The 13,459-nt window shown below is 42.9% G+C and overlaps 1 protein-coding gene across 1 annotated transcript in view; it reads left to right on the plus strand.

The window, feature by feature from the left end:
- The window catches only part of NHSL1 (NHS like 1), a 52,612-nt gene extending 40,623 nt beyond the window's left edge, over positions 1–11,989 (plus strand). Inside the window, exons 6-8 of the mRNA XM_029085985.1 lie at positions 3,583–7,008; positions 7,572–7,701; positions 11,266–11,989. Coding sequence (XP_028941818.1) covers positions 3,583–7,008; positions 7,572–7,701; positions 11,266–11,989 — 4,280 coding nt within the window. The remainder of the gene's footprint in view (positions 1–3,582; positions 7,009–7,571; positions 7,702–11,265) is intronic.
- Positions 11,990–13,459: the final 1,470 nt, after the last annotated feature.

A 13,459-nucleotide genomic window follows, 5' to 3' on the forward strand; every position in this document is an offset into this window, starting at 1 on the left:
AGAAGTAGGGTAATAAAGAAGAAAGGAGTGTAGATACAGGTCTCCAGTGGCAGACAAAGCACTGGCCACATGGCTACTGGGCACGGAATAATATAAAATGCAGACAAGATTATTATTAATTACTTTCAGCCACATTTATTGTACCACCAAATTGCAACCATTTCTGACTTCAGCACAAGTTCAGCACTTGTAACGTGATGTCCAGTTCTGCAATATTTTTTGCTGCTGTCTGCTCAGACGTCCACCCTGCAACTAGATGGACTTGTGGGTGGTGTTCTTTAAAAGCTCTGCTTCAATTCCAGAATGTTGGTGTTTCAGAGATATCTTGTAACTTCTGACTGTTAAGTAGAGATTTTTTGGAGACATAGCATTTTCAGTGTAATAGTCAGTTAAAGGTTTGAGCTGTCCTTTAGAATTGGATTGTTCATCTTCTAGCTGCAGTATCGACAAGGGCGGTTTGGTTTTAAGGATTTTTGAAAACCCTTGCTTTTCAGTGTTACTCTGCAACCGAGTGAAGGTTTTCCAGTGCATTTGGAAATTGCAAACAAAATACTCATTGCTACCCTCCTCTGAATTCCACCAAAATCTTAAAACCCTCAACGTTTTAAGTTTACCTGAGTCCTAAATGTTCCTTTGGTTGTTTTTTTGAAACATTTTCCCTGTAGGTTTCTGTTGTCCCTCTTCAGGAGACGAAGCTGTAAAAAGAGCAATTGCTACATTATAAAGAGCAAGTGAATCCTCACAGCTTTGCATGAGATTGTGCATACATGTAAAGCCAAAATCAAAGCTGAACTTCAGAATATGCTGCATTTCTAAAACAAAAAAATCAAAACCTCAAAGTTCTGATCTTGTAATAGCAACAGCCATGAAAAGGCTGATCTAGATCCCTGACTAGATCCCATATAATGATTGAAGGATGTAGCCCTGTAGTTTATACTTCTGGGACTGGGCTGTCTTGCCCCTTTTGCACCCTGTATTTATTTGTGCTCTGAACTATTCTGACTACAAGAGGCCTTGGCCTGGTGCACAGACCTGCCCTGATGGGCTTCCCTGCAGTATTGCAGTTTTACAGATTTACTGTTGTTGAGTCAGTTTGTGCATTTCCCATGAGCATCTTAGACTGGACCCTAAGTTACTTCTGTTCTAGTAACAAGGTTAGCACTGATGCTGAGCAGCGTCCTGCGGTTGTTCGTGCTGCCATCTTGTTAGCGTGCTCCTCCAGCCCTGTGCTGGGCCAGCCAGCGGTCCCCCAGGCTCTGCCTGGCCGTGGGTGCCAGGGGATGGGGCAGCACCTGCTCCCCCAGGCATTTTCGGTACAGCCATCCTTGCCAGAAAGGAGCTTAGCTTGGATTGACATAAGAAGAGTCCTTGGCCTCTTTCATTTAGTAGCTTAGATATAGCGCCAAGGTTTAATTTTGTATTTCAGACATTTTAAAGCATTGCTGTGCATTTGCAAGAAGCAGTATGTCCCAATAGTGCGTTCTGACACTCCCCATTTTGGAAGGAGAAAAAGGGAGGGTAGCAAGTTCTGCTTTGCCATCTACCTCCCCTAGCAGTAATATTTTAAACAAGCATAAACTGTCTGTGTGTGTTACACTGCTTGCGGAGTGGAGTGCATTTAGCTTCCTTTGTGAAGAGAAACATACTGCCCACTGAAATGAGGTGCTCTCAGCCACAGGTCAGTATATGAGGGTGTTAGAGAATTGCTGTAGTGCTGACAGCTTCATTCTCCACGAGCTCCATCCACTGTCTTGTGTGCATGTACATTTCATAGTGGTAGAAAGAAGAAATATACCCCACTTCTTTGGTTATTTATAGAACTTAGTACACAGATTTTTATTATTGGCTATTTTTAATTGGCTAACAGTTGTTATCAGTGATGTCACGATTCCAGAAACGTTTGTAATGTCTACTTTGATGTTTTTCTCTCTCTTAACCTGATTCTGTAGAAACAATACATATGGAAAGCAAAATTAAATTCTTTTTCTTATAGTACAGTTCTTAATAACTGTATACAGAATATGCAAATGCCCTCTTGGTTGGCTGCAGTAGTCCATCTGTTCTGACAGTATCTCATATTAGATTATCTAAGATGTTTGCCAGCATCCAAGTACCTAGCTTTTCTGCAGACCTCTACCAGAAGCAGAAAGAGGCTGTTTTCATGAGAGCAAGAGAATCTACACAAAGCAAACTAAATAGGCTTCAAGCTGCTAAAAGATTACTTACGTGCCTAGGGAAAAGAAGTAAACAATCTTTTTGTGTGTGCTGCTTTCACTGAAGCCTTTTCAGAGCCCTCTTTTCCTTATCCTAAATGCCTCTTTTGCCTGCCAAGAATAAGGATAATTAAATGTCCTGTAAGTGGTGTTTAAAGCTGCATGATAAGAATACCTGTGCTCCTGATCCAGGTCCATATAGGACATATGAAAGGAGAACAGTCCTATCAGGTGTGGTACTTCATCGTTCCGGAGACTAGCTTTAAGGCAGAGACTTGAAATAACCAGTTTTCCCCCGCAGTGACATATGCAGCATCCTTACAAGCATCGCCAGCAGCACGCCTGCCTCTCGTGTCTGCTATTTATACAGTAATGCAACTGAATCAAAAAGCAACAGCCTTACACAGACTAATTTTAAAGCGGTGCTCTGGTTTGTGATTTTAGAAGGCAGATACCAATAAAAATGTAAATTTAAAAAAACCCTCGAGTCCTTTCTACTGACCGAGTGATACCTATATTTTGAACTAAAACTGTTTTTCCTTTGTCCTCAAGGGTTTTTATTATGCCAATATACGATTATGACTTCATTTAAAAAAATACAGTTATTTTTTATTTCCTGACGGTGCTGAGGATGAGACGACCACCAGTATTTGCTGTTTCTTCTCCCTGTTTCTTGAAGTTTTTCCTTTATGATAAATAGAAAGTAGTTGTACAGAGAAATGTTATTCAATGGTTTTCTTTGCAGTGTTGGGTAATGTCTTTGTATAAATGCTGTTGTAGCATATGTATCGCTTCTGGTAAAACAATGCATGTTTGAATGTGTTAGCCTCCTTTCAGATGAACTGCAAGACTTGGAGAGCTATCCCTGTCTCCTGATGGTTTTTTTTCTGAAGTGTAATGCTTTTAAAAAGCAGATCTGATTATTCACGTTAGTCTCCACATTTCCTTCCCCTTTTCTTTATTGCACGAGGCATTAGCTTGGAAACACACTTCACGTTTCTCAGGCTTTTGTCTGTTCCTGCTGCTTTGCCTACTGGAAGTCAAACATTGTTACTTGGTTTCTGACATAACTGATTACTATGGAAATTATTACCATGTCATAAACAGAGGATTTCATGTGTCGAATGTGCGGCAGGAGCGCAGATGATTCTGTAAGCGGAAGGTTCCTGGTAATAAGGAAAAAGGGAAGAGAAATGTGGAAAACACATGATGCCTGTGCAAAATCCATTGTTGCAGGTTCTTTTTCAGAAGGCATAACCTTCAAGAGCATGGGGATCAAGCAGTTTGCTGGGGGGCTTTGTTTTTAAATGAGTAAGAAGACAAATGTGCATTTGTGCTTCAAGGAATAATTATTTTATTTTGACTCCAGCAGTTGGCACTGGCCAAAGTGATTTCCGAGGGCATTCGATGTACGTCCCAGATCACTGTTCCACGCTAGGGAGACTAGACAGCTATCGCTCTGCTGTGCAGCGCTCTGAAACCAAGGACACCAGCTGCCAGACGGAGGAAGTTAAAGTTGTGCCCCCTTCAATGAGAAGAATACGAGCGCAGAAAGGACAAGGCATCGCAGCCCAGATGTCCCAGTTCTCCAGCTCATCTGGAAACATGTCAGTGATGAGTGATTCTGCTGCAGTTATATTTTCTTCTCGGCAAAATAGCGACATGGGTTTTCACAGCTTGCCTCGGACTGGTGCGAGAGTGTCTCTGCAGTCCCTAGAGCAGACACAGAGCATGTCTTGGCAGACAGAAGACGCTGCTGGCACTTTACCCCACCAGATAAGTAAATTGCAAGTGGATGATAGTGTTGTGCATCTGAGGAGTAATCCCACTACAGGGACCATGTCGAGGCCAAAGTCTCAAGAGGTGAGAAGCTGTGACAGCGAAAAGTCCGCAAGCCCAGCATGTGTGGTCTCTCCTCATGCCACCTACTCAACGAGCATCATACCCAATGCAACACTGTCGTCCTCCTCAGAAGTTATTGTTATTCACACTGCCCAGAGTGTTGCATCATTGGATAGTAAAATTACCAGCTCCGCTGCCTACCCAAAGCCAAGAGACAATCCTGTTGCCAGCAGTGCAGTAAGTGGGAAAGAAGATCACCATTCATCAAGCGGTAACTGGAGTGAGAGCAGCTCCACACGTCACTCACAGACTTCAGATACCATCCCATCTAATGCTGTCATGATGCTTTCTCTTGGTGACTCTGCTGTCTCTCTCAGCACTCCTGGAAACGCAGAGGCTGGGTCTCAGAGCGTGGGCTATGGCTGTAGGAACAATCTTGCTTTGCCAAACCCTTCCCAGGACAGCGATGGTAGGAGTGAATCCAGCTGTTCAGGGGAACGAGCACAAGCAGCAGTGAACAGCACAGAGTATTGGCTGTACAAGTCTGCAGAAAACAGTGAGACTCCTTCACGCAAGGTGGTTTGTACCACACCAGGCTGTGCCACTCCCGGTAGCAACCTGAGCAGCAGTAGCCTGGAGAGGACTTCAGTCAAGGATGATTCTACTTCTCTGTATTCTGTGGACCACGATGGTTATTACAGTTCCATGCACATGGACTCCGGACCCAAGTCAGACATGCCATGCAATAATACTAATGGTTTTGGGAACCCCAGAGACAGTGTGATAAATGTCTTTGAAGGAAAGGAGAAGAACCATCAGGATGACCAGTCAGGCCAACCTGAGAAATCCCTTGTAAGAAATATCTCTCTGAAAAAGGCAAAGAAGCCGCCTTTGCCACCATCCAGAACAGACTCACTCAGAAGGATGCCCAAGAAAAAAGCCCAGTCCAATGGACAGGTACTTGATGAATCCCTCATTGCCACCCTCCAGCATTCTCTGCAGTTGAATCTCAAGTGCAAAAATGGCAGCTCCCCTTCCCAGAGCCCCTGCAGTGATTATGAAGATCCCTGGGTGTTGCGCTCCCGCAGCCAAAGCTCGGTCAGTGCAAGCAGCAGCGTGATGTCCACCACTGCTCCAAACCTGTACTCCATCTGCACAGTCACTCCCTCCCAGAGTGAAACAAGTAGCATCAAGTCGGAGTACGCTGACCAGTGGGGTTACTGCAGCGACTATGCCGCCGTGGCGGATGACCAGGTAAAATCTCCAGTGACCCATTCTGCCAGTACCTCATCTGCTCTCAGTGATTACAGCATCAGCCACTGCAGTGATGGCTCAAGGGCTTCTGTGTCACAAGTGCCCAGTGAACTGGCCAAACCAAAGAGCACTTCTCCGGAGAAATCCCACCGAGTCACATCGCCATCGAGCGGGTACTCCAGCCAGTCCAATACACCCACTGCGCTTACTCCAGTGCCTGTATTTTTAAAATCTGCATCATCAGGAAATGGGAAATCTAAGCTGAAGCCAAAAGTGCCTGAAAGGAAGTCCTCTCTTCTTTCTTCAGTCTCCATGTCTTCATCCTCCACTTCTCTTTCTTCAAATACATCTACTGAAGGGAGTGTAAGTGTGAAGAAATTGGACTCTGCTGTAAGCTCTCCTCCGGATTCTGCTGCACCTCCTCCACCACCTCCTCTTCCGACACCTCCTCCGCATTGCCCTGAACTTTCTCCTCTTCCTCCTCCTCCTCCACCAGCAGAAGTCATGGATCTGTCACCATTGCCAGCCTCTCCCACATTTCCCCCTCCTCCACCAGAAGCTGATGAAAATTCTTCCTTGGCCCAGACTGTCCCATGGTTTCCACAAGAAGCCTCTATCGGTTCATTCTCTTCCCCTGTTCCTCCCCCTTCTACTTGCCCTTTAGCTGTCCCACCACCAGCACCACCTCTGGATCCCAAATTAACAAAAGGTGCGACAATATACCCACAGTATTCTTTTAAGAAACGTAACCAGGAAGATTCTTGCTACAGTCCGGTGAAACAGCCACTCAACAAGCAAGATGCATCAAGACCTGTGATGCCCTTAGTAACTACCAAAGCATTGCAAATGGTGCAGCTGAGGTCTGTGAAAAAAGGGCCAGAAGGTGAACCATCACCTGAATCTGCTTCTGAAACCATGTCTCAGGAAAAGGGTGCTGTAAATTCATCATCACAGTCTTCCCTAAAGCCATCTCTCTCACTAAGACTCAGTAACAGTTTAGGCGAAGAGGAAATGAAAACTCAAGGCACTTCATTTAAAAATTCAGTTCAAACACTGGCTCGGGGTTCTCCTCTCATCCTCTCTGATAACGTACCTGTGCTTGACAGCGATCAAAAGCCTGCAAGTGCACTAGGTCTAACCACGTCCTTTGAAGGTGATTCACTGGGGATAGCTACTGAGGACGCACCCGAGTCTTCAGTGCAGAGCGAAGACCTCCATTCTGGCATATCACTTCAGGGGTCACCAGCATCTCCCAACAAGACTCAGGTTTTATTGCCAAGCAAGAAACCACCTCCTATTTCAAAGAAACCCAAACTGTTCCTTGTTGTACCACCTCCACAATTAGAGCCTACAGTGGAGAAAATAGCTGAAGTGAGTGATACTGTCAGAAGCTCATCAAGTCCAACTAAGAGAGACGCCGTGCTTGCACACTGCGAGGAGGCGAGAAATTGTCTTACAGATGGACTCAGTTCTAGCGAGATGGACTCTGGCAGCCTGGTTCCTGAGGGAGGAGCTGCCGGATTCACCTTCTCGGAGACAGTGGGAGCTAATGCCTTTGTGGTACAGCCTGCTGCATCACCAGTTCAAGAAGAACCCAGGCAGGAGGAGCAGTCTGCTTTTGATGAAGGAAGCACTTCAGGCAGCAGCCAAGACAACGGCAGTAACACTGACGGGCACCTATCTCAAGAGAACGAAACTGGTGAGTCTGTCTTCTCTGACTCTGCTTCAGATGCAGCAGTAGCTGTATTAAAGAAGCTGGGGAGTGAGAATAGCAATCCTAGCGTTCAGGTGGGCTTCTGTAGAGAAAAGAGCCTCTTGTGATAGTTAAAACTAAAAGCCTAAAGAAAGTTGCTGGGATCAGATTAATACTTTATGAGATTTCTTGTAATTTTTTTTGTGATGTCTTCTTATTACAGACATGGAAATAAAAAATATGCTTTAGTTAACTGTGCTAGGATTAAAACATGCTATGAAAAGATGGTTAGCTTTGTTAATTTTGATTTTGCCTTTTCGTGGATACCATACAAATTTTCTTTTGAGTATTGTTCTCTGCCTGTCTGTGTGTGTGAGCACGCGTAGGCACTTCATGCACTGCAGTGTCCTAAGCAGGCATTGTTCTGAATGACAATAATGACAAGGCTGCACTCACTCCCTCAGGCTCTGGGATGCGTTGCCTTAGAGGCAGCGAGGGCTAGTGTCGGGGTGATGTGCCCGTTGGGTTCCCGTGACGGACTGACAGCATTGTTCCTTCTCTCTGCGCAGTGGAGGTGTTTGAATCGGACACAGCAAACAGTTCATTCCTGCCGAGCAATAGTTATGGGGAAGAGACGGACGGAGTGGCAACACCAGCAAGACCAAGGACTACTGAGGATCTTTTTGCAGCCATTCACAGGTACTGCAGAAATTGCCCTTCCCATACTGTCAGGTCTGGTAGTTCTTTCAAAAATTAATTAACTTTGTTTTACTGAAAGACCCAGTTACAACAGTCATTGCATTAACAGAAAGCGCACGTATCAACTTTCTACTAAGGCTGTATGTGATAAAGATAAGGAAGATAACTTGTGTTTTATTGTTTTACAAATATCTTTAATCCATTCTGAACTAAAAGCTACCAGATTAAATCAATATAGATTATATTCTAAATATCCTGCCCCTTAAAATACGCGTTATGCCTAGTATTTATTGTACTGTTCTCAATCTGCCATATTAACTCTACTGTTGCTTTTTCTGTGTATCTTTTTGTTTTCATTCTCGTTCTTCTCCATCTCTTTTTACTCCCTTCGCTGCTTATATGGTGCAGTTTGGGACAGAGGCTCAACGCTAATGCTTCATGGCAAGCGTGGCTGAAACTGGCAAGTAACACAACATGTCAGTCATATGGCAAAACATATGGCAAACGCTGGATTATAGTTTGCCATAATCCAGCCTGAGGTCGGGTGTTTTGTGTCAAACTGGTTCATGAATGAAATGTGCAGTACTGGCTCTATTATTAATGACATTATTCATTTCCCTTGAAAATAAAATAATCTGGAATAGGCAACTAGATTTTTGTGCTGTTCACGATAGGTTGTCAAAAAAAAAAAAAGAAAAAAAGAAGCTTAAAACCACAAAATGAAACGTGTGCACCATTTAAACAGTACACACAGAAGACCATTACCACTCTCTGAACTACTACTGAGCTTTCTTGTAGACTAGAATCGATGTAGTGGTAGTGCCATCTTGTGGCTTTGTCTTTTACTTCAAAATTTAGTGGGGCCGTCTCTTTTAACTGGTCACAGTTAAATGGGAGTACTATGTTTAACTGCTCTAGGTGTTCAGTCAGTTTGCACATCTGTGCCCGAGTTCTGCATCAGGAGTAGCGAGGGTTGGGAAAAGCCTGTTGCGAGAACGTGGCTGGCAGCTGGGTGAGCGCATCGCTTGGGATGCAAATGCTACTTTTTAATTTTTGAAACCATTCTGGTTTAGATGTTACAAAAATTATATATATATCTATATGGTACTGACTTTTGATAACTTATGGTTACCCCTTAGGACTTGGCCTGCAGGAGCTGTTCTAAAAATGGTCTGTTGCATTCATGTTGCATGGTGCTCACTAGGACTGCGACAAATCTGTTTTTAGAATGAAATATTCTGGCCAGTAGCCTTTCTCCACTATGTATGCAGATAGAGAGTGGATCTCTGTGTGTATGCACATACATGGAATTCATGAGTTTATGGGGAAATGGACAATGGAACTGGATGTGACATAGTTAAAACTGCTTGACACTTTTGTTATTAAGACCTTGCTTTTGCTGGCTTTAGACTTGAACCAGTATCTTCTTTGGTTGTTAATTGATAAAAAATTTTTTTGGTTTTCCCCCTCTATTTCTAAAACGTATTATTTCAGTGATTGGAACTCTTGAATATGGGCTTTGGAGTAAGACAAGAAATTTAGTGTTATGTGTGTTAAAGGCAGGAAGAACAATCTAATTTTAAGTCACAGGTTTGTTTGATTATATACCCTGTATCTGTCTGAAAAGCCACCAAAACCAAATTCAGTTTTTAATTTTAAGTTTCTGCCATAATTCATACATGCTGAGAAAAGCTGGTTAGATGCTGACAGCGGACTGACCACTCTGCACTGCATTCACAGTCTTACTGAATTACTTCAAGCCAGGATAACGAAGTCTTTCCCTGCAGATCTTTGCAATTGAATTTTGCTTTCTGTGTATTTGGAATATCCTTTGTTTTTTGGCAGCAGTACAACCCCAGCATTGCAGTGTTTAAAGATAAGCATAGGCAGCCAAAAGCCTAAAGAAGGGAGATCTTTGCCCTGTAACTAATGCACACACGTTTGCACACAGACTCGCAGAGCATCCAAGCACCAAATTCACTTGCTGCATACGGTGCTGACACACAGTTCAGTCTGGACAAGGTTCTTATGTTTGCCACTACAACTGAAGTTGTTGTTTTATCCCTGTGCTATCTTCTGGTGTCCATTCATCCTCGGGCTGCATGGATGTCGATATTACATTCTTCTTCCAGAAGGGCAGGTGAAAAGGAACAGCTGTTAGAGCTGCCTGTGGGGGACAGCGAAAGCGATACCTGCATAAACTTAACCACTTCAGTAGAGACAGCATCGCTGCAAAGTCTTGGCAGAGTTTATGGCAGTGTCTGCTGGTGCCACCTACTCAGCTGATGGATCCTGCTACTTTGTTTTCTGGGTTTTGGTTTGGGGTTTTTTGTTTGTTTGTTTGTTTTTATTATCAGTAGGCTGCAATGCATAAAGACATGAGCTTGCCTTGGCAAAATCTCAAGGCCTTTAAGAAAGTACAGCTAAAGATCACATTAAGTAGAAACTTGTTTTACAAGGGGAACAGTCTGTATTGAACCCATGCTTGATAAAATTGGAATTATAGCACAATAATCTTGTATTTGTAACAAGTCTGCTGACTTGTTTTAAACTTTTGCCAAAATAGTTTATGTAGAATTAGCCTTTATGCGATCTTTTTGAATTAATTCTTGCTTAGCCTGCAAAGAAGCAAAACAACTTTGCTACAATATCAGGCATGTAATACATTTCTTTCTTTATGATTTCTAATAATGAGAAAATGGGGCAATAGAAGTCCACTTTCCGCTTATTCCCAGTTCCATGGCTGTTTCTTTTTTTTTTTTTTTTTTTTTTTTAAAAAGGCACACTTTACATTTAAATTAAAAGACACTCTACACTTTCATTTGCAAAGATTACTTTCATGTTGGGAAGTTGGTCTCTCCTTCATTTAGTCGAAGATTTGCAATGACAGAGCACCAACAGAACTGTGAATTTTGACTGTGCATCTTAATAGAAGCTGGAAAATTCAGTTTTCACTATTTATTTAACATTTGGGTTGGGGAAGGGATTTTTTTTTTTAAATCATTTTATCCAGAATGGTTACATGTTGCTTACTTTACTTCATCTTAACTTCAGCAGCAGGGCATTGCGATATCCTTTTCTAAAGGCAAGTGCACTAAACTACACTTCTAATTCTCCATCAAATGAAATTTAAAAAAACCCCACAACATACTCTAGATAACATATTTTTAGTCAAATCCCCAAACAAAACAGACAAATGGCATTGAGTATAATCTTTATAATGCATTAATCTTAGCAGCTGAATACTGAAACCAGAAAACCTGATTCACTAAATTCACTAAGGTGTTTTGGACATCAGTATTGCCAGTTTTGGCAGTTTCATTGTTCCAGATTTGCAGAAAAAGAACAATAAACTTAGCTTATACCCCCAGTACCTGCATTAACACCTATACAGTTTTGGTGGTGTTCTTACTCATGCTTTACATACAGATTACTTCTCCCTTATCCCTCTCTCTGCTTTAGCTTGATTCATTGTCATCCCTCTAAGCTGAGTTTAATTAGGGGAGGTAAAAAGTTTCACTTTCTGTTTGGTCCTCTTTTTTTTTTGTTGTTTTTCAAACTCAGATCCAAAAGGAAAGTCCTTGGCCGTAAAGATTCCGAAGACGATCGTACCCGCAACCATTCTCCGTCGCCCCCCGTAACTCCCACTGGTGCTTCCCCAACCTTAGCTACCCTCAAACAAGCCGGGTCAATTCAGAGAAGCGTTCGCAAGAGCAGCACCAGCAACGACAACTTCAAAGCCCTGCTGCTGAAGAAAGGGAGCCGCTGTGACACCAGTTCCCGCATGTCTGCGGCAGAGATGTTGAAGAACACGGACCCGCGGTTCCATCGGACAAAGACGGATGCCTCCCCTGACCCTTCCGAGAGCCCTGCCAGCTGCTCACCCAGCAAGAACAAACGGGCCCAGGAGGAGTGGGCCAAGAGCGAGGGCCTGATGCCAAGGAGCATGTCCTTCTCTGGCACTAGGTATGGCCGGTCACGAACGCCCCCGTCGGCTGCCAGCAGCAAGTACAATGTCCGCAACCGCATCCAGAGCAGCCCCATGACCGTCATTAGTGAAGGAGATGGGGAAGTGGTGGAACAGGCCGAGGGCAGGGTCCGAAGGACTTTGGAAGAGCAGCAAGAGAGGCAGCTTGACGTGTTTAACAGTGATGAAATGGACATGAATGACTTTCCATATGCTGAGGAGGCAGGCTGCAAGGAGACTTTGGATCCAACCCATCTAGACTTAATGACTCAACCAGGTACTTCAAGGAAGTATCTAAGCCCTTCAGCTGAAGAAAGTTAAGAAGCAGTGACAAAAGGCATTGGATATTAGTCTAGAAAATGACAGAGGACTAGATTCCAGAAGAAAGCCCAGACCAGGACAAGTTTGCTTTGCTGAGCATTTATTCCATGAACTGCATGTGTGTGTTTAAATGCTAAAGCAATGATAGTTCTGCATGGTTGGGTTGGGGTGGGAAGGACTTGCTTTGAATGAGTGGTCTGTGGCTTAAAGAAAGTTAACAGTTGACTTTTTTGTGTAAAGCCTTAGAAGTCCTCTTGTGGGGAGGGAGTTTTCTCAGAGCCTGTAGGGGTGTGAAGTTTTTCTTTTTCTTGAGACTGCAATTGTGCAAGCAAAATTTAGGAATAAGCCTGAAGAAGGAGGAAGGGGAAGGCTCCTGTGGTACCAGCTGGACATTTGCTTCAAAAGCATTTGTAGTCGTGCAGCGTAGTGCATTCGTTAAGCAGAAAGAGGCACGATGAGGCACATTCACCGGTGAGAAAGTAGTAGGGTTGGTGCTGGGTTGGTGCATGGTTTATTATTACTGGGGTATGGCCCAGTGTTGGATGGTTTGCTGCTAAAGCAATTAGGGCACCAGGTTATTAATTGGTCCAGGGTACTTTTTTTTTTTTCTTTTTCCTGAAAGAAAATGAAAGATGTAGTTAACGTGGAAAAGGGAGACGAGTTTTATAACACGCTACTAGCTGCTGTGCAGCCACACATGTACACTTGGTGAAACACTCATTTCCAAGTGAATTGCTTCCTTGTCTAGAGTATCCCCTTAGAGAACTGGAACAACTGGAGGTGTGCGGAGGATGCGAGCAGACAACAGAAAAGTGGGAGAGGCATTAAGCAGTGTACTGACGGAGTTTGGAAGTGTTACGTTTCTGAATGAGAAAGCAAAATTTGACTTTGAGAACTTGCACTACAGAGCTGCAGGTGGAGCCTGTCTTTCAAAATGGAAACTTGAGAGTTGTGTTTTGCCAGAAGTCTTTCTTCCTTTTGTCCAAATGGGAAGATTATTACTTTTCATCACTTGAAATACAGATACTTGCTAACTTTTGGTTACCAAAGAATAAGTTACAGTTACTTTCCTTTTTGATTTGCCTGCAGTATTTCTCTTCTTTTTTAACCTTAATAATTTAGTGAGGTTCGTTTTTATTGTATGTTTTACAAATAATAAAAACATTTAACGGTTTTCCAATTGTGAAGAAGACCATTAATTAAAACTGAAATATTGGCTGGAGTTTTTGGTTCTTAGTAGTAATGAAGCTTTTAATTTTTAAGAAGACTTTTGCATCATTTGATGGCGTGCGCAGTTTTTGTATTGTTTGTAAATATGGAAAGTTGTTAAAATATCTTTTGATCTCCCTACCGTAGAATTTATACATTTTTAGATTGCTTTTAAGAAGAAAAAGCACTCTTTGTAGATTATTTATTTTAGAGAAATATGCTTGTAATCTCTTTCTTCAATCTTTTACTTGTTAGTAATGT

The sequence above is a fragment of the Antrostomus carolinensis genome, unplaced genomic scaffold, assembly GCF_000700745.2.
Source record: "Antrostomus carolinensis isolate BGI_N321 unplaced genomic scaffold, ASM70074v2 scaffold9507, whole genome shotgun sequence".
NCBI classification, from domain to species: Eukaryota; Metazoa; Chordata; class Aves; order Caprimulgiformes; family Caprimulgidae; genus Antrostomus; species Antrostomus carolinensis.